This window comes from Apis cerana, linkage group LG15 (assembly GCF_029169275.1).
Source record: "Apis cerana isolate GH-2021 linkage group LG15, AcerK_1.0, whole genome shotgun sequence".
Lineage (NCBI taxonomy): Eukaryota > Metazoa > Arthropoda > Insecta > Hymenoptera > Apidae > Apis > Apis cerana.
The window spans coordinates 7,644,522-7,669,839 of NC_083866.1; the positions used below are offsets into that span (position 1 = coordinate 7,644,522).

The following is a 25,318-nucleotide window of genomic DNA, read 5'->3' on the forward strand; positions in this document are numbered from 1 at the left end:
ATCGCTATAACTCCAAATATAGTAACTTCCGGTCAACGAATGAGAGATCGTTAGAAGCGCAGAATCTTCCTCTTTAAAACGCTTCTTGATTCATCCCGATAAGACTTCCGGTTTCCCAGATATCGTCGTGTAAAGAAAAGTTAATTTTTAATCATCTATTCTAAACACGATGTAACGCTATTAAAGTCAAGAAAACTTTGAATCGCTATAACTCCAAATATAGTAACTTCCGGTCAACGAATGAGAGATCGTTAGAAGCGCAGAATCTTCCTCTTTAAAACGCTTCTTGATTCATCCCGATAAGACTTCCGGTTTCCCAGATATCGTCGTGTAAAGAAAAGTTAATTTTTAATCATCTATTCTAAACACGATGTAACGCTATTAAAGTCAAGAAAAATTCGAATCGCTATAACTCCAAATATAGTAACTTCCGGTCAACGAATGAGAGATCGTTAGAAGCGCAGAATCTTCCTCTTTAAAACGCTTCTTGATTCATCCCGATAAGACTTCCGGTTTCCCAGATATCGTCGTGTAAAGGAAACGGTAATTTTTGATATCGTCTACTCTTCTTGTCGTTTACTCAGATCTCGCGCTCGTACTTCGATCTAGCCCAAACCCTAGACAAGATTTCTGAAAAAACGCAATACGCGGTTTCAGGAAAAATATATAGGTCACTGGGTTGCGAGTTCATTCATTATTTCCGCGCTACGTTCGAACAGCATAAAGACTTCGGTTCTTATATCTCGGTAACCGAATGAGATATCGGGATAAAACGAAAAGCGATTTCAAGAGCGCGGTTTTCTTTATCACCTGAGCGTGATAAAATTTTTTTAGTTTCGTTTCACTTTTTCTTTTTTACAGGAAAAGTTCAAGTTTCATGTGATTTTCGACTGCAATGGTTCATTGCATAACGATATAAAGAATCATCCCTTCAATTTTTTAAACGTCAATATCTACTCGATGCGTGATTGACGGTGCGTAATTGATAAAAATTTTGAACGAATGAAGTAATTTCTCGTCCATTTCGATTCGATCCAACGAAAATCGGATTTTCATTCTCGTAACGCACGTACTAATGCCTAACGACCTCACTTTTTTATTTAAGGCTCTTCCATTAAAATCATGAATAATGATTAAATTGACCAAATCGCTCGCTTGAATTTTAAGAGATCGTAAACAGAAGATCGGACAAGAAGCGTCTATCGGATCAATCCTAATCGATGTTAAATAATTCCGCGAGAAAGACGAAAGTGAAAAGATCTCGCAGAGATAAATCCACGTGCCCTCGCGTAACAAAAAAAATGTCGCGCATCCTCGTTTCGTGGTCGTTTCGTTGCGCCAATAGAGAAAGTAAATAGGTAATAGAGAAAAAAAGAAAAGCAGGGGAAAAAAGCAGGCGAATGAAACCGAGAAAAAAATATCAAACCACGTCCTCCCCGTCCTCCGAGAAAAAAACAAGAGAAAACAAGAAAATAGGAGTAAAAGAATATAAAGAAAGAAAGAAAGAAAGAAAGAAAAAAAGAGAAAAGCGATGATAAGGGAAAGAACAAAACACGTTGTTACACACACACGATTAGTAAGAATTTGGTTGGTGGAAACGTTGGTGAGTAAGTCTCTTTGTTTGGTGTCTGTGATGTTGCAGCGGCTCCCAGCGGTGCTCAGCAGGATAGGGATAATATTGGCCAGCCCCTTGGTAAGACCCCCCATAGCATTAGGGCGCGGTCACGACTTCGCGCGTATTTTTTTTTTCTCTCCATCAAATCTCTCTCTCTCTCTCTCTCTCTCTCTCTCTCTCTCTCTCTCTCCCCCCTCGATTCGACTCGATTCCACGCAATCTCGCGTTTCGAAAATAATTCATGGATTAATCGTTAATTAATAATAATAATAATAATAATAATCCTCGAAAGGAACGTCCCGTCCACGCGGACAATGCAACCTTTCTTTTTCTCCTTTTCTCTGTCTCTCGTCCTTTCGTTTTTTTTTTTCGGGACTTTTGCCGATTCGCCGGGAACAAAAGAACGAAACGAAAAGAAAGGAAAAGAAAAGAAAAGTGAAGCGGTGTGCACGTGCAAGGTCTTAACCGCGTCCTGACGAATCACACAGACCCACATGTACGTACACACACATACATATTCTAACTTTCTCTAACACACTAGGCTAACGTACACGCAGCTCAGTTTCTTTTCTGCTCATCTCGAGAATATTCCCCCCCTTTCCCCTTTCTCCCCTTCGATGCGCTGGTAAAAGTCGCGGAAAAGGCGCAGAGTTGTTTGCTTCCACGCGATAACTCGAATTTTATTCCATTTAAATTATAAATTATCTTTTTCAAAGGATATTAAACCACAAGATTCTCGAGAATCGCGACACGCAAAGAATACTCGCGATTCTCGAGCGTATTTCTTTTTTTTTAATATATTTAATTACGGATAGATGGATAAAATGTCGAGGAACAACTCTCTCTCTCTCTCTCTCTCTCTCTTTCTCTCGACTTCCACTTCTCGCTTCTATTTTTTCCTATTCCAACTTTTCCATCTATTCTTCGACTCTTATTCCTTCCTTCCTCTCCTACTATCGTACAAAAGAACATACACATACACATGTAAACACGTACAGGAAATTTTTTCTTTATCTCCTCTCTCGCTCTTTCTATCATTCTCTCGTTCCTAGCCTTGATAAAAAAAAAAAAAAGAAAAACATAGCCGTTGTTTCCATACACTGGGTGCACTTAATTAAATATATATATATGTGTGTTATTGCATAAAAAGATGCAACAATTGCATGGAAGCTTTACAGAATGCCGCAAGATTCACAAATAAATTATCCGCCGATTATTACGGCGATGAACGGAAGAGGCGATGATGAATTTGGCGAGCAATCTGTTTGACGAAAGGTAGAACCAAAGAATAGCTTTACTTTTACTAACAAAAAAAATCTGCATTGATAGACGATTGCTTCTTATAGTTGTCCCTCGTCTCGCTTTGGATTCGACAAGAATCGATAATCGATATAAAAATTTTTACAAATTTTCTTTCGAGTAATAGGAACAATAAAAATATAACTTTCCTTTTCTTCTTCTTCTTCTTCTTGTAAATCCAAACGAGCACGAGTGTTATGCATGAATCCGCATTTTGAATCGATGAACTGGGACGAACCTTAACCTCTACGTTGTACGTATTACGCATGTTGAACGCATGTGATGCATGCAAAATATGTATGTATATAAATATATATATAAAACTTGCACGCGCACGATAAACATCCCTATAATAATACATGTTGCCTTGACGAAACTTTATTATTCGATATACCTTATCCGATTCCGTTTTACCGAAATCGCGTGAATCTAGCGGTCGCCCGCGCGTCGATATTTGCAACGGTATTTAAAACGACTAACTTCACTCTATATCCACCGCCGTGCGATCCCTTCCACCGTGGCAAATAATCAAACGCTTTGTCATCCTCCAACGCGTTGTTTTGTGAGACGAAAGTTTTTTTCGTTATTACCTCTCTCTAATAATATATATATATATATATATATATATATATATAATATATATATATATATATACGTATCGATATATCGTCGCGCTCCCACGCGAAGGGTGGAATTTCGAAGGGTAAAAGTAAGAATTGTTCGAGAACCGGCGATTACTCGAAATTAATCGAGATATTCACGGAGATCGAAGAGAAACGATTCGGTTTTTTTTTAGACGATGTCAAATCAAACTTTTCTTTGCTCGAGTTGAACAATTGGATTTTTGGGCAGATAAGTTTTATGTATATATAAAATATATAGTTTTATTCGTTTCTTTTCGTTCGAAGATTCTAGATTTTTTCTTTTTTTCTTTTTTCGTATCGATCGCGTGATTTCAAGAAAAAATTATTCGCCATTCAACAAACAAATTTATACCAGAATACAAGAATTTACTTTTTATCTCGAACTCGATCGAAACAAAGACGACGATGGACTTGGAGGCTTCGTTTCTTTCTTCTTTTTTCTCTCTTTCTCTCTCTCTCTCTCTTTTCTCTTTCTCTTTCCTCCCTTGGATCGATGTAAAATATATTTATAAAAGTTCATTCATCGAAGGATTCGCAATCCGAAAGAAAAAAGGAACGATTTCTTTCTTTCTTCCTTTTTTTTTTTCTTTTTCAAAACCGTTTTTAACGACGCGCGAGATGTCTATCTATCTTTCTTTCTCTCTCTCCTTTCTTTTAATTCTCCTTTCCAATTCTCTCACACATCATGCGATCCGATCCGCATAATCCAGCTGTATACACGTACATTTCCTATAGATATATATATATTATTAATAATATATACATATATATATATGAAACGATAATATAATATGATTGTGACGTCGACAATCGCTTTTTTTTTTCGCCATTGAACTTGACCCGTAATTGAAGCTTGAACATTGTAGCATAAGCTTGACGTTAAAAATAACTTTCTCAAACGCAACTGTCCCGGCGAACAGAAATTCGTTCTCTCTCTCGTCCTCCATTTCGCTCAGTTTAATGGAAAAAGAGGAGAAGAAAAAAAATGTGCATTAAACCGCGCGAGAATCGCGAAGGGAAATTCTTATCGTTCGAGGGAATGATATCATCTTCGAAACGATATTTTTTTTTTTTCTTCTCTAGACATTGTACAGTTGTCACAAGAGAGAGTTGTCGTTCACATCGGAATCGAGACGTCTCTTGCTTCGTCTCTCCCCTCGTCAGTTTTCTTTTTTTAAATCACTCCCTTTGTATATATATATATATATATATATATATTAGAAATTTTCATTTCAAAAAATAAAACGTTGGAAATATTGGTTCCCCTTTCGAGGGAGGGACGTTTTATCTCGAAGGAGGGAGAGGAGGGGAAAAGAGATAAGAGGAAGGTTAAAACAATAATACATTCGAGTCCGATGTGCGACAATGTAATTACGTAGATGTTATACGGCATGTAACTCGTAAGTTAATATTATACGCAGAGGCACGAAAGTATTGATCCATATATATATATATACATATATACGTATACAAGATGTAACCGATTTAAGAGAAACAACGATTCGCTTTTCGATCAAGACAATAGACGCCGTGCCTCGCTTGCTTATATATATATATATGTATATGTATATACACACACACACATATATATATATACATATATAATATAGTGGAACAGTTGGGCAAAGAGATGGATTTGTATACGAGCGATTTCAATTTCGATCGATTCGAATGGTCCATGGATGTACGTATGACAACGATATTATTATTTATCTCGCTTCACTTACCTACCTACCTACCTTACCCACTGAACTCACTTCTTAACTTAACTCTCTGAGAGAAGAAGATGCTTTTCAGAAGATTAACACGCACTTGCGAGGTATCGGTATTTTGCTTGCGGGAAGAAAATAAGCGAAATTTGGTAGAAGAGAGGAGAAGATACGTGTCGAAATCGTTCGAAAAATCGTTTCACACGCCTCCAAATGCAAGCTTTCTTTTTAAACGCCCGTTTAAACGGAAGTGGCTTCATCATCACGCTTAACTTATTTCTATACTTTACTCGCGCTTCTCTCACCCCCTCCCCTCCCGAGATCGATCGGTGGAACAAGCGTTTCTTCGCCGATCGTTTGAAATTTCCCTTAAGGCGGTTATACACGATTCTCTCTCAGTGATGGGCAAAATTTAATCGAATTTTTTAAAGTTGCTTCGATTCCAATTGATAATAATTGGAAATAAGAAGCTTCGATCGATCGAATAATAAACGTTATTCGAGCATTTTACAGTAACTTTACTTACAAATTCTTTTACGTTTCCAACCTTTTTAGGGAGGGGTGGGGGTCAAGCCCCTTCTCTTCTTCTTTCTTTTTTTTTTTCTTCTCCACTTTGAAACGAGAACTTTGAAAAGGGGAAGGGCAAATGTCGAAAGGAAAAGAAAAAGAAAAGAAAAAAGAACGGAGAGAGGCGTAGAGTATAATAATGATTGGTCGAAGGATGGATCGTTGTTTAACATCGAAAAGATATAAGTAAGAATATAAGTTTCTTCTACGGAGACCCTGTCGCAGGGTAAAAAGAAGCGAGAGGGCGGTCCACCGACCGGAGCCACGACAGGGCCGAACGAGATCGTAACCTGCACCAATTGTGGGCCCAACCCTTGCACGCACACAACAACCAATGGATGCACAGCCGAGGTAGGTCGAATTAAAATTGCCCGATCTTCCTCAGAGTCGAATTCATTTTTCGAATTTGCAATTTTTTTTTTTTCTACTTTGGAATAATTTTAATTGTAAATCAAGATCAAGATGAAGTAGATGATAGATGGGGGGGAGCGGCTCTCGATGCGACTCTGATCCGATATTTTTTTTCTCATTTTTCCTCCCCCCGCCTTTCGATCGTTGGATTTCAGCTGAGAAAAAAGGAACCGCCGCATCCTATAAGAGTGGCGAAGACGATCGACGTGATAGCAAGAATCACCTTCCCGGTCGCCTACTTCATGTTCCTCACCTTTTTCTTCATCCACTACAAAGGCACTTCGTAGACCGACACCGAGGAGGCAAACGGGGATCCAACCGTTCATCATCGAGACACGTGTTTCCCTTTCTCACGTGACGGCGACTTTATTTCGATACAATTTCGAGTTAATTAACGGGGGAGGAGAGAGCGGGGCAAGCAAGTTGGAGAAGTGGTTGCAAAAGTGTTCTTGTCTCCGCTCGAAGAAAAAGAAAAAAAAAAAAGTACGAATCTGAAACATTGTCGGGAGAGAGAGAAAAGAAAGGAAAGAAAAGGGGGGAAAAAAGGGAAGAAAGTGTTTCGAAAAATCGATATTTAAGTTGATATCGTGCTAGGTGACGTTTCGTGGGAAAAAAAATAAAAAAGTATACACCGATAGAACACGTAAAAGATCGGCTTAAAAGAGCGAAGGATCGTGTATTAGCTCGTCTTTTCTTTGGAAGGAAGAGGAGAAAAAAAAACAAAAAGAAAACGAAGAGCAGAGAAACACTCGAATTGATGGAGACACTCGCCTCTTCCTCATCTTTTTCTCACATGTGATAATTCTTCTTAAAAGCACTCTCTTTATCGAAAAAAAAAAAAAAAGCTTAAGTCCGACGAATAATAATCGACAAAAGGCATACAGACGATAGTGATAGAGAGCAAGAGAGAGAGAGAGAGAGAGAGAGAGAACGGATGTGCATGCATGTGCGCGCATATGTTGAGCGTGAATGAGAGGGAGAGATAGAGAGGGAGAGATAGAGAGAGAGAGAAAGAGAGAGAGAGAACGAAGAACGTGATTTTTACGATATTTTCTTCTACTTATCGGATAATGACGTCACTAATTCGAGGATGCTTTTGAAAACTAGCTGAAAAGAAAAGAAAAGAAAAGAAAAAAAAAGAAAAAAAAAAAAAAAGAAATCAAATTTACTTATTAACTTAAGGAATGTTATTATACTTGTAATCTCACTATATAAATAGGTAAGGTCGATGTAAGTGTCGTCCATGAAATCGCTAACTCGTGATTCGCCTTTTACTTAAATATCGACCTTTTTTCTGTACTTTATCGATTACGATACCGTGGCAAAAATCAACCGTGATTGCAAGTTAGTCTCTATATTCGTAGACCTTTAAAAAGGAGGAAAAAAAAAAAAGACGTTCGCTTTCAATTAAGGGAGCAGGGCTGTAAAGCGTAAATACAATTCCGTTGTACAAAAAACACGAACACACACACACACACACACATACACAAATCACGCTGTACAACACACAAACATACGCATACGCATACACATATACACACATACGTACATAAATATGGTTAATCAATCGTCGTTTCATCGAAGCTTTTCACAGTAGATAACGCGTGCATATCCGTGTACGTACAAATACATACGTACGATATGTATCTTTTTTCAATCATTCAGGGTAGCTTTCGCGTAAATAGCTTTTACGATTTATATTCTACGATGTAATGCGTAATTCACGAAAAGTGAGAGAAAAAAAAAAAACGGTTCGACTTGAGAGAAAAAAAAAAAAAAAGGAAAGGAAAGGAAAGAAAAGAAAAGAAAAAAAAGCAAAGTTAGTTGCAAAAGATGTATAGAAAATTCGAGTCGATCCATTGTACAAAGGATATAAAATTGATATTGATATCCCTCGATATTTTTCTTCTTTTTTTTTTTCTTTTTCTTTTTCTTTTTTTTTTTTTTTTTTATTTCCTCTCATTTCAGATGATGAAATTCGGATATTCAGACGAATAAAATATAATAATCAAATTGGTCGAATCAAAATCAACGATGAAACGAAATGATAAAAGTAGAATAAAAGTAGAGAAAGAAAGGAAAAAAATATAGAACGTGATTCCAGATATTAACGTTTAATTAATGAATTCTGGCTACATTTTTCTGTATCGATTACTGTTATTGTTATTGTTATTGTTATTATTATTATCATTATTATTATTATTATTATTATTAATATTATTATTATTATTATTGTTATTATTATTATTATTATTATTATTGTCATCGTCGTTATCATCGTCATCACCATCGTCATCATCTCGATTATTAACTATTAATATTACTATTGTTATATCATTAAAGAATAACTATTACTACCACTATTATTAAAATAACTGCTACTACCGTAATTACTGTAAAATTATCGCTATTTGTAAACGTATATTCTTATTACGAACTTTTGGTGAGATTACATCGAGCGAGGAAATATACATAAAAACCGACTTCGAATCGAACGTGCCACTTCAATTCTTCAGCAATATCGAATAATCGCGAGAGGAAGGAGGGAAAAAGGAAAAAGGAAAAAAAAAAAAAATATTCCATCGTTTGTCGCGCTTTCACGGAATTTATCGAATCGAGTTCGCGTGTTTCGCGGTAAATTCGCGAGTCAAATCGTTGAAGAAGAAAATTTTCTTCGAGCGAAGGATTATAAAGGAAGAAATCTTACGATTTCACCAGGCTCAAACTTGAATATAGAAAAACTTATGCACTGAAGAGAGAAAAAAAAAGAGGGAAACACACAGAACACACACACACACACACACACGCGTGCGCGCGGCAAGAAACGTGTATCACATGTTTAGAATAATCAGAATCAATTCTGTATAATTATATCGAACGCATTATCTCACCTTGACCCTGTTTCAAATTTTCTCATTTTTCACATTACACACACACACACACACACATACACATACACACACACGTGCGCACGCACAAATACAGAACCTTGAGACAACCGTCGGTTATTTGACGATTAAAGATTAACAGTGGAAAAAGGGAGGGAAAAAAAAGAATAAACAACTGGTTTTTCAGGAAAAAAAATGAGAAAAACGTGATTTTACAGCGACAACACTGTGCGAACGATGTAATTGTAAACCGCATCGCTATATTTATTATAAATAACGATAAATTAGGATCGTAGATGTTAATCATACGGATGCTGTACACGGCCAACAATCGAAAAATAAGCTTCTCTTGTTATTATGGCGCCGATATAAAGGATATTCGAATAAAGTAAGACGAATAAACGCGTAATCGACACAACGAATATAATTGCATGGAGGCGGAGTTTGCCTTGGTCGAACGATTCGATTCGTCTAAAATATATATATATATATATATATATATATTTTGTCGAAGAGCGAAAGTATATAGCTCTATCCAAACTCGGTGAATTTTTTTTTTAGCCTGAAAGCTATAAGCAATAGAGAAACAATAAAAGAAGAAAAAAAGGGGAGAGAGAGAGAGAGAGAGAGAGAGAGAGAGAGAGAGAGAGAGAGAGAGAGAGAGAGAGAGAGAATGTTGGAAAAGTTTGCCGAGGTTGGTGACGATGAAAAAGGGATGATCGTTGACTTTAAGTACCTATTGCTATATTTTATACGCAATTGTCATCCGCGATGAATCAACAAGCAACAAGTTTAAATGATAGGACGCGTTTGATGAATAAATTAATTAATGTCGTTAATGTTTAATACATCACGGACCAAAAAACACGTAATCCTAAATCTTTATAATTAGCCGCACTTACGCTATGCCTCTTTCGAGAATGCATAGAATTAACATTCACTCTTCGTTTCACAACAACGTTTTCTTATTGAATTGTAATAACTAATCTAAACGTGTATAATAATTGAAAAGGAGGATCGTGTTCGTCGAGTATTCTTATTTAATATTAAAATTACTATTACTATTATCGTATATAAATAGTTCTAATTTCTTATTATACGTACGTACAATATATCGACATTTGACATTCCTATACGTAACGGATTATCTATTATCTCTTTAAAATATATAAATATATCGTTAAATACGAACGATTCGCAATTCAAGTCGAGTCTATTTTTCCGCGAGAATTTATTTTTTCAAATTGCATATATTTATATCCACGCATGTTCGATCCTGCATATCATCGGTCGACGATGCTGGTTAAGACAGTATTAAAAACCTTGTTACAGGGGAATCGGTGAGACGAAGGGTGAATATCATAGTCAAATATCGCAAAACATTTTGAGCTTCGTCGTCGTTGTCGTCGACAAATTTTTTTAGGTTAATTCTCTAAAAAAAAGAAACACCAATAAAAACTATATAAAATTGCCGATAAACAATTTCAATCCTTTTCAAGAGTTTTAGAACAGCTTTCATTCTGCTCGATTTTTAATATGCATCATTAAAGCGTCAAAAGTCTGTCTAATACAGTGGTTCTCACCTTCTTCGGATCGTGGATCCACGATTAACTCTTATTTATTTTCAATGTAATTACATTCTTCCTTTTGCTCTCGAGCTTATCCATGGAGCAGATTGATAATTTTTCTTCGCTTTCCTTACCTTGTGTAGGAAAGGAAGGATCTTAACTTATCTGAACGTTACAAAAGGAGAGTTTGTAAATCGAAAAAGGTTGAAAAACACTGGACGAATCTATTTAAATCCTCGTACTCTCGTAAATGATAATTTGATCTTACTTGAAAAACTTGTTAATCGAGATAGATATTAATCGATCTTATTTTCTAAGACGAATAATTGGAAGATGTTAAAGCAAAAAGAAGGTTTATATATTATACATACCAAGACTTAAAATAATTCAAGGCAGAAAGTATTTTCATTCTGTGTTTCGCATCGAAACTTTTTTATGCTAATCGTTATCGAGAAATGATTCGTTATACATACATACGTATATAAATATATGGCTTCTCGCGTTAACGAAGTTTAAACTAAGCAAATTAGCACATTTTTCATAATAATGAAGAAAAAAAAAATCATCTCTGTCTGTTTATAAAATTATACGTTAATTATAATACGTTTATTATAACTCTGATACTTCGTTGATGTCTATTTTATAAAAAAAAAAAAAAAAAAAAAAAAAAACGCTGAAAATAATTCTTTTCTTTTCTATAAAATTTGAATGTCTTTATCGTTACCAATTTGTGGTAACCAATATGTGATTTCACTCAACTCGTGTCTTTCGAAATCATCATTTTTGTTTCGTTTTAAAACGATGTATTTGATTACGCTTATTATTCCTTCTCGTCTAAGGGAAGAGAAAACGAGAGATAAAGTAATTCAGAGTGCCATTGAAATATCGTGGAACACTATCGTGGTACTGAATATGATGAACAATTTTGGAAAAAAAAAATGATATAATGGGAAAATGACGATTCAAAAATGATGGTGATTTTTTATTGGGGAGGGGGGATAGGATAGGATAGATGTCAATGTCTATGTCAAAATAAATATCCGAAATATCTAGTAAATGTGGTCATAACTCTGAGGATTAATTTAACTTTAAGCAGCGACGACCGTCGGACTTTTATATAACATAAACGTCCACGTGTGTATTTGTTCGATTCTCTAGTCTATCCGATTCTAGTCTTGTTATTTTTCTACCTTTTTTCATCGCATCTATCATAAAGAAAAAGAAGAAGAGAAAAAAAAACCTATCGCAAATAATACAAATTCTGCGTAACGGTACACGATATCGGTGATCGCTTGATCAATTGATTTGCGAATATTAGAATACGTAGTTTTTGAAAAAAGTATCCACGTACGTAAAACGTGTATGGAGGAAAAAAAGGAACGTAATTCAAGATTGAAGAAGAGACGAAGAAACCGATATTAAACGAGTATAATGAGTGTTAATTAGGATTAACAAATCGATATATTCGAGTATTATATTGTATAATGCAATTTCGAAAAGAAAAAAATTCTCGTAGCATAAGATTTAATAATCGCATTGTTGACCCGATATTTTTCACCGTTATTCTTTATCGACACATTATTATTATTTATCACAAGCTCAATTATTCTATGAATGTATATTTATATATCGTTATGTTTGTCATTGTTTTATTTTATTTATTGTAACAGAAAATTTAATCATATTACCGTTATAAACGATATCATCAACGTCATCGCGTATTATTATATATATTATATCACAATTGATGTTCATCGTTGCGATCGTTATTTGTAATTACCATAAATCGATTATTCCTGCGTAATATTACGTATTTATGCCCGTTCAATTCAAAAAGAAACTCGTACGCGATAATAAAGACAGAAGAATACGAAAAAAAGTAGACGAATGCAAAACAAGCTTTATTTACAAAACGAATGCACGACTATTTTTGCTATATATTTCACATAAATGAAAGAATGATAGGACATGATATATTTAATAAATAATTACAATCGATTCTATTTAGGCTTTACAAACACGCAATAAACTTTATCTTCATTATCATGAATTATCACAATGAAGCGAAAAAATCAAAAAAGAAAAAAAAAAATTTATGAGAAATTATGAAACAATTAATATATATATATATATATATATCTTTTTTTTCATCGTAAAAAATTTACAATGTACAATGAAAAATGAATGAAAAAGTTCGCTTCCTATTTACATGTTCTTAAATATATTATCGAAAATGCAAAATTTAATAACGTAATTGTTTTAATTACATTATTTTTTAAGTAAAATATTGATTTACTTGCATATACAGATGCATGTACATATATATCTTACCCATAAATAATTATGCTAATTATGCTAATATGCATAATGAGAATAATCAGATGAAAATAATTTTACAGTTCAATGGTCGCAATGACATAAACATCAATATATTATTATTATAAAATCGCAAATGCACACATAATAAGTACATTGATAAATTGTTTCTATATAATCGTAAGCGTAATTTATTAATTATTATATCGTAACGACGATTGATTATCTGATTTATCGGCTGTGTTTGTAACGTACGTGATTAAGTATTAAATTATCAACTTAAATAGCAAAGTAGTAGTTTTCAGAAATGATTTCCTTCAAACATTTTTTGAGATTTTTCTTATTTTTATATTTTTAATGCATAAATAGATAAAAAAAATAGGCCATTTTTTTATATAAAATTAAAAAATAACTTTATTTAATTATTCGTGCTTAACTCTACTTAGCGCAATGTACGATTTCTTTGTAGATACATCATGCCAACCCACTGGACCTCTTTCACAATCAGCACATGCTAAATATTTTACATTGTCTACTGTATGAGAAACACCAATATTTTCAAATGTGTACATATCCTCCACCAACCAATAATCGGTTATCAGTTCTTGTTGATCAGCTTCACCCTCTCCCTTACGATGTATATAGGGTAGATTAAACTAAAATATTATATCACATAGCTTAGTTTAACTATTAAATATTTTGCACTCCATTATATTTTATATTTAATAAGAAAATAATAGAAAAGGAACTTAGAACTAAAAAATAGAAAAAAACAAGTATACAAATTTTAAGGTTAGGTTTCTAATAAAATATAAATACAGCAATTATGCAACATTTATTGAAATTTTGATCAATATTATAACTTTTATATAATTTATATATTTCATATTAATTTTTCATATTAAAACTGACAAACAATTACCTCAATATTAACTAGCCGGGCTACACCAGCATTAAGCATTTTTGATGGACAAAATGTACAATAAACTTTTAACTTGTTTTTCTCATCTTGATCCTTTAATATATTAATATCCTTGTTTGCGGACATATCTTTCTATTTCAAATGTTTGACATTTATAAATATAAAACACTATTGACATTAATAACTGTTGACACTTGAAACAAAAATACCACATGTACTGTAATCTGTTATCGCAGCGAGAAATATTCGATAGTCGAACGATAAAATTTCTTTTATCGAAGACAGCTTCAAAGCAATATGTCAAATTTATTTATTTTATAAAAATAAAAAATGTAAATAGAAATAAATCTTTTCCGAAAATATTTTAAATATATCTTGAAACTTGTTACGAAATATTAATTAATATTACAAAATAAAAAATTCGTTTTTTTTATAAATAATCTAATCAAATGATATGTTTTTTGAAAATTTTATTTTTACAAAATATAATCATTTACTGTAAACTGTAATAAAATCATTTGTTCGTTCCATTTCTTTTTTACCTATTAATTTCCAACCATACTTATTAAATGCTTTATCAAATGGCATTGGATTTGTCCACCGATATTCTCCTGTTTTTGGTCCAATAACGAAGATAAGATTTCCTTTATAATCTTTCATATAATTATAAAAAGCGGATGCGTCATTAAAATAACAGAATAAAAGAGCATATTTATCCGGCGAAAGAAAAATATTATCTTCACGAATAAAAACAATATTTTTTAAAAATAAAGGTGGTGAATATTTACTACACCACCATGAGCGATCTAATTCTATACCGATCACGTTTAAACCTTAAACAAAATAATTTAAGATTTAATTTTTATTTAAAAAAATTAATTAATAATCAATAAAAATTAGATTTTTATGAATGACTAGATATTATAAAAATATTTTATGAGAATATCTTACCAGAATACTGCTCAAATAACCATTCTAATAAACCACAACCGCATCCTATGCTAATTAATCCAATTATATTATTTTCATCAATTACTTTTTTTATCCATTGTAAATCATTAATAGTTGGTAGAACCCAAAATAATCTGCTTTTATCTAACTTAATTAAAGTACAATTTAAGTTAATGATATCTATCCACTTTCGTTCATTATAAAGCGTTAAAATTTGTTCGTCAATATTTTCATTAACCATGATTTTAATATATAATAAGATATCTTTAAATCGACTAATAAAACACTGCTTTCATTAAGAATATATTGACTATTAGTTATTAATAACTCAAAATATAATTCGCAAATGAAATTTTAGAATTATATAATTCGTTAATATAGATATAAATTGATGACATACATTGATAATCGATAATTGTCTATAAAAAATCTATGAATAAATATATATTTCATATAATTTTACATATAATGATAATAATAATTTAATATTTAAATAAAAACATTTATTTAATAAAATATCACTTTTATTCCAAAATTCATTAATTACAATCAATTGAATAAAATATTAACAATTTATTGAATTATCTTACTAAGGCACTTTTGAGAGACATGCAAGAAAACATGTAATATACATCACAATTGCAGCCACTCATACATATATATTTAAAAAATTATCTTATTTTTAATTTAAATCTAATTCTTGCATTGCATAATGAATATCATCTGTTGAAACGTTTAATAAAATCTTTTGATATATATCGTTTTTCGAGTGTTCACATATTAATAATCTACTAGAACCCAATCTTCTGCAAATAGCAAGTACTTCCGTTACAGTAGGTATCTCAATACCTGTACAGATGAATAAATATATGATATCAAATTTTTATATATTTTAATTATCATATCGATATATCATATTGAAAAAACATAAACAAACCATCAAAAGAACACAATGATTCAAGCTGCTTATATGCATCTTTAAAATATACTTCTTCAATTGAAGTTCGCATAATTTCTGAAGACACTGCTTGCAAAAATATTTGTTCCATTTTTGAGCAATGTTTTATAGCTTGAACTTTCGCGGATGCAATCATTTCAGATACAGCTTCTGTTACATCTTGAAGAGAGATCGTTTCTGCATTTCGGGATTCTGCAATTTCTATAGCACGACGACATATATCTAAAGCTCGTCTAGCATCTCCAGATACAGCAGAAACCTTTCTAGAATAAAATATTTTATAATATTTGATAAACAATGAACTTTATTATAATGCAATAATACCGTGCAACAAGTTGTACAGCTTCACTTCTAAAACCATCGAAATTTTTAAGTCGAGACATGACTATTTCTTGTAATTGTTTATAATTATAAGGCTGAAAAGTTAATCGTGTTAGACCTAAACGCGATGTAACACGTCCCATTAAAACTCTCTCAGGTAAATCCATAGTATTGGCTATAGTGACAACAATTAACTGTGCTGTTGATTTTGTGGGCCAATCCAATAGATTATAAACAACATCTTGTCTTTTTGTGCACAAAAAGTCAAGCTGCAATAATAATATATTAAAAATTAATAATAATAATATAGATAAATAATATAAAATATTAAAGAAAAATCATACTTCATCTACAAGAAGTAATGTCATTTTAGAAGTAGTATTATGAAATCTTTTTTCAAGTATAGAATATGATTGTTCCCATGTAGCTGTTTTATTATATAATTGTTTTAAAATTTGTACATAAGCTTGTCGTGGTTCAGTTAATTTCATGCCATTAATTGTAACATAATCAAAATCATCTAACTGGCCTTTAAGTATCAATTTTTGTAAACATCTAATAGCTTCATTTACAGTTGCAGTTTTACCTGTACCTGGTACTCCACTTATATATATACATCTATAAATTTTTATAATTAATTAATTAAATTTTTTTAATAGACAGTAATTTTGACATACCCTCCACTTTTATCTTCCAATTTTCCTCTAAGAAAAGTAAAAATGTTATTAAATTCTTCTTCCCTGCAGGGTAAAGATTTTGGTATAGCACTAACATGTAATCTAGATCTAGCTTCCTGTAATGGTGTACTAGGTTTTAATAGAGCATTATTTCGTTTTACTAATGATGGTGTTAAATTGCTACATTTTATTGAATGAGATTTTGGAGTATTTAAATGAGCTTTCTGTTGTAATTCTATGTTTTTTTCATTTTTTATATTATTTTTTTTAGTAGATGAAATTTTAATACGTTTATACATATCAGATAAACATTCATCTTCAGTATCACTATTATTTTTATCAACAAATTGATCATTTGTTATTCTATTTCCACAAATCATTTTCTTTTGATTATCCATTTTAAAAGAAGTAGAATTTTTAACTTCTGATGAAATTTTGATACGTTTATACATATCAGATAAACATTCCTCTTCATCATTACTATTATCAATGCATTGAATTTTTTTTGGTGTTTCACATATCATTCTTTTTTGTTTTGTTGATTTGGTAGGTGTACTATTTATACTTGTTGGTGATAAAGAATTTTGTTTCTTTATCATGTCATGTTGTTTTGAAGTATGATCTAATTTATTTACATTTTTAGATTTATTAGATTTTTTGAAAGATTTTGTTTTTAATATTTCAGTATCTGTATTACTATTCTCATTTTCTTCATTTTTTGTAGAAGAAATACGATTTCGTTTATTATTTTTTATATTTGAATATTCTAAATTCTGTTTGTCATTAGAAATATTTAAAGTTTCATTTCTTTTTTGTTTTAATAGTTTATTTTCATTTTTAATATTAGATACAATAGAATTGATAAGTAATTTGTTCTCATTATAATTAATATTTTTTCTATGCCTTAAAGATGGAGAATTATTTTTGAGGTTTGAAGAATTTAATGTATCACAATAATAATAAGAAAGTTTTAAAGGTGGTCTTCTATTTCTATTTTTTCTTAATTGTTGTTCATTTTCAATTTCAACATGCTTTTGTATAATTTCCTTTTCATCATTTGTTTCAGTTTTTGTAGAATTATCATTGCTATCACTATAAGATTCTTTTATTTCTAAATTTTTTTTTTTTCTCTCTAAATAATTTCTTCTTTTTTGTTTTCGAAGTCTATTTTGGGATTTAAGATTAGAATTGTCATATTCAGAATCTGTATCAATTTTATATAAACTTTGTTCTGTAGATCTTCTAAGTTTAATTTTAAGAGAAACATTTTTTTTACGTAAAATATTATTCTTTGATAATGCATATTTATAATTTTGAAACACATTTTCTGTATCTGAAGATACATCTGAAATAATTTTTATTATATTTTGAACATTCGATTTTTTTTTTATTTGTAATTTAGTTTCATTCATATTATCATATGATTCTTGATCATTATCAGAATTTGATTTTGTATCAAGAATTGTTAGTATTTGATGATCAGAACATTTATTTAATCTTGAAGTCATTTTAATTGTTTACTTAAATTTTTTTTAACAAATTATATTATTTATATTTTTTAATAAAATTTTTTATATTAATTTTTTTTATTAATAAATTATATTTAATTAATCATAATAATATGCACTTAATTAAATTAAGTTAAATAAAAAAATATTAAGAAAATATATTATAATTCACGTTATGTTATACATTTTTTTATACATATATATTTTCATAAAATAAATTTATTACTTATTTTTTTAAATAAATATAACTTTTTAATATTTACTATTCCAATTAAAAAAAAAGAAAAATATAAACATCATTAAACAAAACACTCATAAACATATATGTACATATGTACCGCCAATTTTATTACTTTAATTTTAATCATGAATAATGTAGTTTATTGAATTGACTTCGTATAATTGATATAATCAAACAAATCATTTCTAAAGCCTCTAGTGTCAATTATAAAAACTATTGGAACACATTTATTAAGGTCTTATAAAGGTGCATTCTCATAGTGTTCACAAATAGTTCTTCACAAATAGTACAAAAATTTTCTAAAAATCATTTATTCTCATATTTATTTCGCATATTGTTTACGAACTATATGTATAGAGTTACTGGCAAATATTTATGAATATTATCCATTCATATTTAAATTATCATGCAATTTTTTCATAAACAATTAATAAATTCATATTTACAATAAAATTTTTTTTATTTTTAGATTTTAAGAATTATCTGAACATGAAATACAATAGTTTAAATCTAATATTTTTTAAATATTTAAATAATATAATTAATTATATTTTATTTAATATGATTATATTTTATATTAATTAATTAATATAATTAATATAATTAATTATCAACTATTAGAATGAAATAAAATTTTTCGCAAATTTATGTAGAAACTATTCGTTATTCTTTTTTATAAATTTTGATTTTTCATTGATTTTAATATCAATATATTGATTCTTCTCAAAAAATTGAAAAAATTAATAAATTGATGTTCGAAAATTGTTTATAAATTATTATTATAATTATTATACACAATATTCGCAAAAAATTTGAATAAGTTATAAAAAATTTGCAGTTTGCGAACTATGTATGAAGTGTTCGTGAACTATTTGTTAGTGAGAATGCAGCTTAACATAATTTGTTTAATTATCAATAAAATTATTTTTAAAGAATTTTGAATAAACAATTTCTATCTTATTCTAATAATATGGATGAAGAAATGCGTACTCTTTGGTGTGGAAATTTAAGTGAAAAAGTGACAGAAGAAATTCTATATGAATTATTTTTACAGGTTTGTAAATTTATATATTTAACAAATATTCGAGAAAATATTTTTTCAATTCTCTTTAATAAAATCAATATTTTGAAAAATAAAAAATAATTTTCAAATTTTAATTATATATGATAATTTTATATTTAATATATATACATATACACATATATATATATGTAATTTAAACACATATAATTTCATTTATACTTTTAATAATTTAATATTATATTCTAATAATTATGTAATTTAAATTATTGTTTTGAGATTTAGTTGTTTTTCAGACTACGAAAATGGATATACTTCTAATGTTGCAAAGTCTATTTTAAAATTTTATTTTTTACAAAATATTTTCTGCGATGTTATAGGGTGGTCCAGTACAAAGAGTTACTATTCCTAAAGATCGTGATGGCAAACAAAGAACATATGGATTTGTAACATATAAACATATCAATTCTGTATTATATGCCTTAGAATTATTTGATGGTACATCTTTATTTAATCGTCCTCTTAATATGAGCCCAAGGAAAAACGCATTATCACAAATTAACAACTCTCAAGACAATTTTGTTCATTTGAATCATTGGCTTCAATTAGGTCAAGAAATGTTATTAGGAAATGATATGTCTCATTTGAAAGGAGATACATTTGGAATGAATATGATATCAAATACAGATTCACATATGAAACATATAGATAATTATTCTTATAAAGATGATAGAAGGTCTCGACGAGTACATCCTTATCATAGAGAACAACATAAAAATAGTAACCATCATAATAATCATAAGAATATTCATTATTCCAAACGCGATTATAAAAATATTAGACATAATTATTCTTAATACATCTTAATTTAAATATAAATAAAATATAATTTTTACTAGTATTAATTTGATAAAAATATTCTTTATTTATTTTTAAAAAAATACCAAATACAGATTCAGGTAAAATTTTCCATAATCTTGTTTTTATTTTTAAAAAAAATTTCTATAATATAATAAAATTTTTTCATTTTGATTGCTATATAAGCATAAATGTATTCAATTTATTTCAATCACTTAAATTAAATTAAAATATATATTAAATAGAAGAATTATTTTCATTTATTAATCATAAGGTACATGATAATAATCATATGGCTTATAACATTTTGTACGATTTTTACGAAATTTTGTATTTTGTTGAATTATATGAAAAGCCCTTTCGGCAGTCATAATAACAGCAGCATTAATATTACCACTTGGTAAAAATGGAAATACAGATGCGTCGATTACATATAAATTTGTTGTACCATAAATCCTATAATAAATAACTTATATAACATCTTATATAAAGAATAAAATAGCTTTATATATAAAATTAATAAATTACTTAAACGTTTGATCAACAACATCACCCATCCGACATGTACCAGCCGGATGATACGAAGTTAAAGTTAAATGTTGTATATAACATTTCCAATAGTTTGTGCTATCAAATATTTCGTTTTCACAGCCAGGAAAATGTTTTTTATAAATAGATGCACCAATACTTTTCATGGCATTGGTTTCAATAAGTTTTTTAATGAATTGCAATCCTAAAAAATTTAATACTTCTGCAATTTTCTAAATAATCTGTAATACTATATTATAATAATAATATTATTATACATAATAATATTTTAATTGAGTAAAATACCATCTATAAGAAGTGCAATATCATCTTCATTTGATAAATATTTTGGATCAATTAAAGGTGGATCGAAAGAATTACTACTTCTCAATTTAATCTCTCCTTTACTTTTAGGATGTAATAACACTGGAGCAATTGTTATTGTATTCTCATATAAATTAGGACCAAAATATTCATTGTATACCTATAAAAATGAATTAATATTTAATTATATCAATAGATATATAAAATTTATTTTAGGTTTGTTTATAATGTACTTTTTCAGAAATTCCCATAGTTTCTTTTAAAACAATTCCATAATCTCTTGATAATCCAACTGGCATTACCATTATTTCTAAATCTGGTATACTTGATTTATTTTTTTGAAAAGAACTGTGAAATGTACCTAAAACTTCAACTCCTGTAAATGTCCAAGGTCCTAAGACAAAATATGCTGGTATGAGTGATGATAATTATGAATTTTCTATTTTGAACATAATTTTACCTTTTCCAAACATAAAATAATTTAATGCTGACATAGGATTCAAAATATTAGCCATACTGAGACCTATGCTTATGTTAAGCATTATTAAGTCAATTCCAGTAAGCACATGATCTACCAAATGCTGACCTACTGGTAAATCATTAATTACATTTATCTAAAAATTACAAATAAATTATTAAAATTATAAAAAGCTAAAATATAGAGTATAAGTTTACTTTACAAAAAAAAATATATACTTTTAAATCTTCTAAGTGTTTTTTTGGTCCAAAACCAGATAACATTAATATTTTTGGACTACCAATTGCACCAGCACACAAAATAACACTTTCTTTTGCGAATGCTTTAAATTTTTTATTTAATGCAACAAATTGTACTCCTACTGCTCTATTTGATTCCATTAATACCTTAAAATAATTAATAAATTAAAGATATTATTATAATTAGAAGTAATTTAAAAAAAATTATATTTAATAAATTCAAATTTATTTTTAATATATACTTTCTCAACATGAGCATACGTAATAATAGTTAATTTATCTTTTAGAGATTCATATAATAATTTATCTGTACTCCATCGTTTTCCATTTTCCATAGATAATTGTACTTTCATGAAACCTAAATCAATAGAATATTTAAATATTAAATATCAAAAAATGAAAAATTATATTTTTTTCATATTTTTTATATAATTACCATTTTTTAAATTATTATTAATATTGCCAATATCTTGCTGTAATTCTTGCAATCCTTTTAAAATTATATCAGCAAGACCAGTATTCCATTCTAAATCACTTATATGCATTGAACCACCTTTCTTTTTGATAGGTTCTTAAAATATTTTCAGAATAATATGTAATAATAATGATAGATATAAAATAACAAAAAAGTGAAAATTACCAATAAAATCTGGAATCCAATCATTATAATCTAAAGGATGTCCTCGTACATAGAGCATGTAATTTAATCTACTAGTTCCACCAAGAAGTTTACCAATTGGCCATTTACTTTGCTATATAAATAAATTCTTAATTATATTCTTATTTCATGACATATATTATTATTTTATATTAATTATTATACATTATTATTTAAACCCTTGCAAGCATTTTGTTGAGGTATAGTGATATATTGCCAATCATATGGACTATTTTGAATTAAAGGAGCTAAAAGTGGAATATCTAAAAAAGGTGGTGCAATTCCTCCAGCTTCAAGTAATAATATTTTATATCCATGTTCGGCTAGTCTTGTAGTTAAAGTTATACCTGCAGTACCAGCTCCAACTAAATAAAAGAATATTTTTATCTTTTAATATCTTTTAATATTTCAAACAAATTTATTGTTTATATATGTATATAATTATATTCTTAAAATATATAAATTTATTAACGTATATATGAACGTACCAATGATAAAATCATATAATTGGAAATCATTAATATCATTAAAAAACCATTGCTTACAAATATCAAAAAGATATACAAAATTAAGATAATTAGAAAATATAAATACAATTAAAGTGGTGATTGTAAAGTGTAGAAACATGAACATTGTAATAACCTAATAAAAATTAAGGTTAAGAATAGAACAAAAATTTTTTTCGATACGATAATAACTTTTCGATGTATAATTTCGAAAAAATGAAATAAATGAACCATTACAAAAAAAGCATAAAAACAACTAAAAAATTACGAAAATATACATAAACATATTATTGATTTATATTTATTTCGTTGTTATTGGAATGTAATGTAATCAAACATCGATAAGAATTACAAGAATAGATGAAATATTATGTATATATTATTATTATACAGAGATATTTAGAATATCAATTAAATATATTTCATTATTTTTCTATCGAAATTACAATCTGTCCATATATCTATCTATATATTTTTATATTTTATATATAAACTATAATTTATATATAAATTTTCTATATTACAAATAAATTACTTTTCCAAAAATGCATATATTTTCAGATATTTTTATTAAAAATATTAATAATTCGATATACATTAATAATAATAAAAAAATATAATACATACATTTTTATAATTACATACATTTGCATGTATCTGTAAATAACTTTGGAATAATATTTTTTATGGAATTTTTTTTGTAAGTCTTTTGTTTTCCTCTCCCATTTTAAGCCATTGTTCTTGTAACTTATTATTTTGTTCCTTGGTACGATAATATCTAAAGAAAAATAAAAATTATTATCTAAAATTAAAGAAAAATTGCTTTTTTTCCAAGATCTACTTACTGCCGGTATTCTGTACGTGCAATTGTCATTAATACTGTCATTACATTACATGTACCCTCAATATCATATACTGGAATTAAATGGGAAACTTCCAACATATTTTCTGATTCTTCCATTTTTAAAGTTCCATATACTTTAAAAACATCATGTTTTTGCTTAAAAAAGAATTTTTTTTTATAATATAAAATATTGATATAATTTTATTATACTATAAAAATAAAAACAAATAAAAGACAAATAATCCTAAGAAATAAAAATCATTTACCCATATTGCATAATAAGCATTATTCGAATCTTTAATATATATATCATTAACATTTAAGTTCTTGAAACTAATAGAAAATTGAGATTTATTTCCAGGTGTTAAAGATTGAAGCATAGCATATGCTTCAGTTTTTGGAATAAGTTTTCCTAAAGTTTGTATTGTTTTAACTCCATTTTTTTCATGATCTTCTAAAGAAAGATATTTGAGAATATTCTCCACTAGTATAGGAACATATGGAATATTATTATGAAATAAATTATTTCGTGTGGCTAAAGAAATTTTCCAATCTTTACATTGATATGATTCATTCATCTTGAATTGTTCTTCTTTAAAAATAATAATACACTAAAAATGCTAACTTTTACATTTGCATAAATTTCACCATCAATTATTTCTAAATTTAATTTTTGCATTCAAATATTATTAGAAAACATAAAAAAATTTCTGCAATTACTGATATTCTAAAATAAAATTTGAATTTAATATAATTATATGAAAAAACATATAAAATTGAATTAACTTAATTCAATTTATTTTTGTGTTACAGAAATTTGAGAGTTATTCAAGACACAATACATATATACCATATTTTGCGAGATTATCATCCAAGATATAAGATTGTAATTATACAGTCGAAAAACAAGTATAAGGAAAGCAAATGGAAAAAGGACAAAGATAAAATAAAAATAATAGAATCAATACTATTTCGAAAATGCTGTAAATATATAATGCTATAAACATACAAACAAAATAGACAAGGATGGTAGAAAGTAAATAGTAGGAAAAAAACAAAAATAAGTAAAAATTGATCTTTAATGCTATCTTTTGAATATCAAAGATATCTTTTCAAAAATAAACAAAACAAAATAGAGTAAGAATTAGAAATCAGTGTCATCTCGTAAATTTATTTTAAAGAAATATCTATTTAAAAGAGATGGCGCGAACAGTTAATTCTTCTTTTGTTTTTATTTTTTTGCAATTTGTTTATATATTATATGTAT

At 28.7% G+C, this 25,318-nt stretch overlaps 7 protein-coding genes across 46 annotated transcripts in view; 2 read left to right on the plus strand and 5 right to left on the minus strand.

The window, feature by feature from the left end:
* The window catches only part of LOC108001007 (glutamate-gated chloride channel), a 79,085-nt gene extending 54,055 nt beyond the window's left edge, over positions 1-25,030 (plus strand). For 8 of the 38 annotated variants that reach the window (XM_062085932.1, XM_062085938.1, XM_062085944.1 and 5 more), the window contains 3 exons: positions 1,643-1,693; positions 6,069-6,185; positions 6,401-11,708. In XM_062085932.1, coding sequence (XP_061941916.1) covers positions 1,643-1,693; positions 6,069-6,185; positions 6,401-6,532 — 300 coding nt within the window. In that variant the 3' untranslated portion in view covers positions 6,533-11,708. Of the gene's footprint in view, positions 1-1,642; positions 2,112-6,047; positions 6,186-6,400; positions 11,709-24,864 lie in introns of those variants that run through there. The other 30 variants (XM_062085942.1, XM_062085950.1, XM_062085934.1 and 27 more) reach the window with 7 other exon arrangements.
* On the minus strand, positions 8,146-14,606 carry LOC108001203 (guanine nucleotide exchange factor MSS4 homolog). The gene is made up of 2 exons (XM_017062111.3): positions 13,940-14,606; positions 8,146-13,673 (listed from the first exon to the last, which is right to left on the minus strand). Exons 1-2 carry the CDS (start codon positions 14,063-14,065, stop codon positions 13,440-13,442), a joined length of 360 nt encoding a protein of 119 aa, XP_016917600.1. The 5' UTR covers positions 14,066-14,606; the 3' UTR covers positions 8,146-13,439.
* On the minus strand, positions 14,393-15,243 carry LOC108000509 (uncharacterized). Its single transcript, XM_017060886.2, has 2 exons — positions 14,891-15,243; positions 14,393-14,772 (listed from the first exon to the last, which is right to left on the minus strand). The coding sequence occupies exons 1-2, from the start codon at positions 15,129-15,131 to the stop codon at positions 14,429-14,431; spliced, it is 585 nt and encodes a 194-aa protein (XP_016916375.1). The 5' UTR covers positions 15,132-15,243; the 3' UTR covers positions 14,393-14,428.
* LOC108000492 (origin recognition complex subunit 1) lies at positions 15,393-18,815 on the minus strand. Of its 2 annotated transcripts, XM_017060865.2 has the most exons (5): positions 16,847-18,815; positions 16,514-16,787; positions 16,173-16,438; positions 15,828-16,111; positions 15,393-15,739 (listed from the first exon to the last, which is right to left on the minus strand). In XM_017060865.2, the coding sequence occupies exons 1-5, from the start codon at positions 18,352-18,354 to the stop codon at positions 15,573-15,575; spliced, it is 2,499 nt and encodes an 832-aa protein (XP_016916354.1). In that variant the 5' UTR covers positions 18,355-18,815; the 3' UTR covers positions 15,393-15,572. The 2 variants fall into 2 exon arrangements, with proteins under 2 accessions (XP_016916354.1, XP_028523975.1); XM_028668174.2 differs by lacking the exon at positions 15,393-15,739 and having other exon boundaries at positions 15,919-16,107.
* On the plus strand, positions 19,446-22,615 carry LOC108001266 (splicing regulator RBM11). The gene is made up of 2 exons (XM_017062209.3): positions 19,446-19,649; positions 19,997-22,615. The coding sequence occupies exons 1-2, from the start codon at positions 19,566-19,568 to the stop codon at positions 20,471-20,473; spliced, it is 561 nt and encodes a 186-aa protein (XP_016917698.1). The 5' UTR covers positions 19,446-19,565; the 3' UTR covers positions 20,474-22,615.
* Positions 20,712-23,653, minus strand: LOC108001258 (glucose dehydrogenase [FAD, quinone]). The gene is made up of 11 exons (XM_017062202.3): positions 23,190-23,653; positions 22,867-23,066; positions 22,684-22,795; positions 22,480-22,614; positions 22,286-22,401; positions 22,023-22,190; positions 21,787-21,940; positions 21,560-21,720; positions 21,309-21,486; positions 21,003-21,207; positions 20,712-20,930 (listed from the first exon to the last, which is right to left on the minus strand). Exons 1-11 carry the CDS (start codon positions 23,332-23,334, stop codon positions 20,738-20,740), a joined length of 1,767 nt encoding a protein of 588 aa, XP_016917691.1. The 5' UTR covers positions 23,335-23,653; the 3' UTR covers positions 20,712-20,737.
* On the minus strand, positions 23,759-24,865 carry LOC114577819 (uncharacterized). 2 transcript variants are annotated; one of them, XM_062085964.1, is made up of 4 exons: positions 24,611-24,865; positions 24,318-24,535; positions 24,053-24,207; positions 23,759-23,985 (listed from the first exon to the last, which is right to left on the minus strand). In XM_062085964.1, exons 1-4 carry the CDS (start codon positions 24,627-24,629, stop codon positions 23,892-23,894), a joined length of 486 nt encoding a protein of 161 aa, XP_061941948.1. In that variant the 5' UTR covers positions 24,630-24,865; the 3' UTR covers positions 23,759-23,891. The 2 variants fall into 2 exon arrangements, with proteins under 2 accessions (XP_061941948.1, XP_028523563.2); XM_028667762.2 differs by having other exon boundaries at positions 24,318-24,865.
* Positions 25,031-25,318: the final 288 nt, after the last annotated feature.

What these genes read in the sequence shown, in the direction of transcription:
- LOC108000492 (XM_017060865.2), bottom strand. Translation starts at nt 18,354, where the DNA reads ATGACTTCAAGATTAAATAAATGTTCTGATCATCAAATACTAACAATT. An exon ending in CATTACTTCTTGTAGATGAA is followed by an intron (nt 16,439 to 16,513) that starts GTATGATTTTTC and finishes TTATTATTGCAG; the next exon opens with CTTGACTTTTTGTGCACAAA. An exon ending in GCTGTACAACTTGTTGCACG is followed by an intron (nt 16,112 to 16,172) that starts GTATTATTGCAT and finishes ATTTTATTCTAG; the next exon opens with AAAGGTTTCTGCTGTATCTG.
- LOC108001258 (XM_017062202.3), bottom strand. Translation starts at nt 23,334, where the DNA reads ATGTTCATGTTTCTACACTTTACAATCACCACTTTAATTGTATTTATA. An exon ending in TATTGCACTTCTTATAGATG is followed by an intron (nt 21,208 to 21,308) that starts GTATTTTACTCA and finishes TAAATTTTTTAG; the next exon opens with GATTGCAATTCATTAAAAAA. An exon ending in GTTGTTGATCAAACGTTTAA is followed by an intron (nt 20,931 to 21,002) that starts GTAATTTATTAA and finishes TATTTATTATAG; the next exon opens with GATTTATGGTACAACAAATT.
- LOC108000509 (XM_017060886.2), bottom strand. Translation starts at nt 15,131, where the DNA reads ATGGTTAATGAAAATATTGACGAACAAATTTTAACGCTTTATAATGAA. An exon ending in GTTATTTGAGCAGTATTCTG is followed by an intron (nt 14,773 to 14,890) that starts GTAAGATATTCT and finishes ATTTTGTTTAAG; the next exon opens with GTTTAAACGTGATCGGTATA.
- LOC108001266 (XM_017062209.3), top strand. Translation starts at nt 19,566, where the DNA reads ATGGATGAAGAAATGCGTACTCTTTGGTGTGGAAATTTAAGTGAAAAA. An exon ending in TATATGAATTATTTTTACAG is followed by an intron (nt 19,650 to 19,996) that starts GTTTGTAAATTT and finishes GCGATGTTATAG; the next exon opens with GGTGGTCCAGTACAAAGAGT.
- LOC108001203 (XM_017062111.3), bottom strand. Translation starts at nt 14,065, where the DNA reads ATGTCCGCAAACAAGGATATTAATATATTAAAGGATCAAGATGAGAAA. An exon ending in CCCGGCTAGTTAATATTGAG is followed by an intron (nt 13,674 to 13,939) that starts GTAATTGTTTGT and finishes ATAATATTTTAG; the next exon opens with TTTAATCTACCCTATATACA.
- LOC114577819 (XM_028667762.2), bottom strand. Translation starts at nt 24,629, where the DNA reads ATGAATGAATCATATCAATGTAAAGATTGGAAAATTTCTTTAGCCACA. An exon ending in ATGCTTATTATGCAATATGG is followed by an intron (nt 24,208 to 24,317) that starts GTAAATGATTTT and finishes TTCTTTTTTAAG; the next exon opens with CAAAAACATGATGTTTTTAA. An exon ending in GCACGTACAGAATACCGGCA is followed by an intron (nt 23,986 to 24,052) that starts GTAAGTAGATCT and finishes ATTTTTCTTTAG; the next exon opens with ATATTATCGTACCAAGGAAC.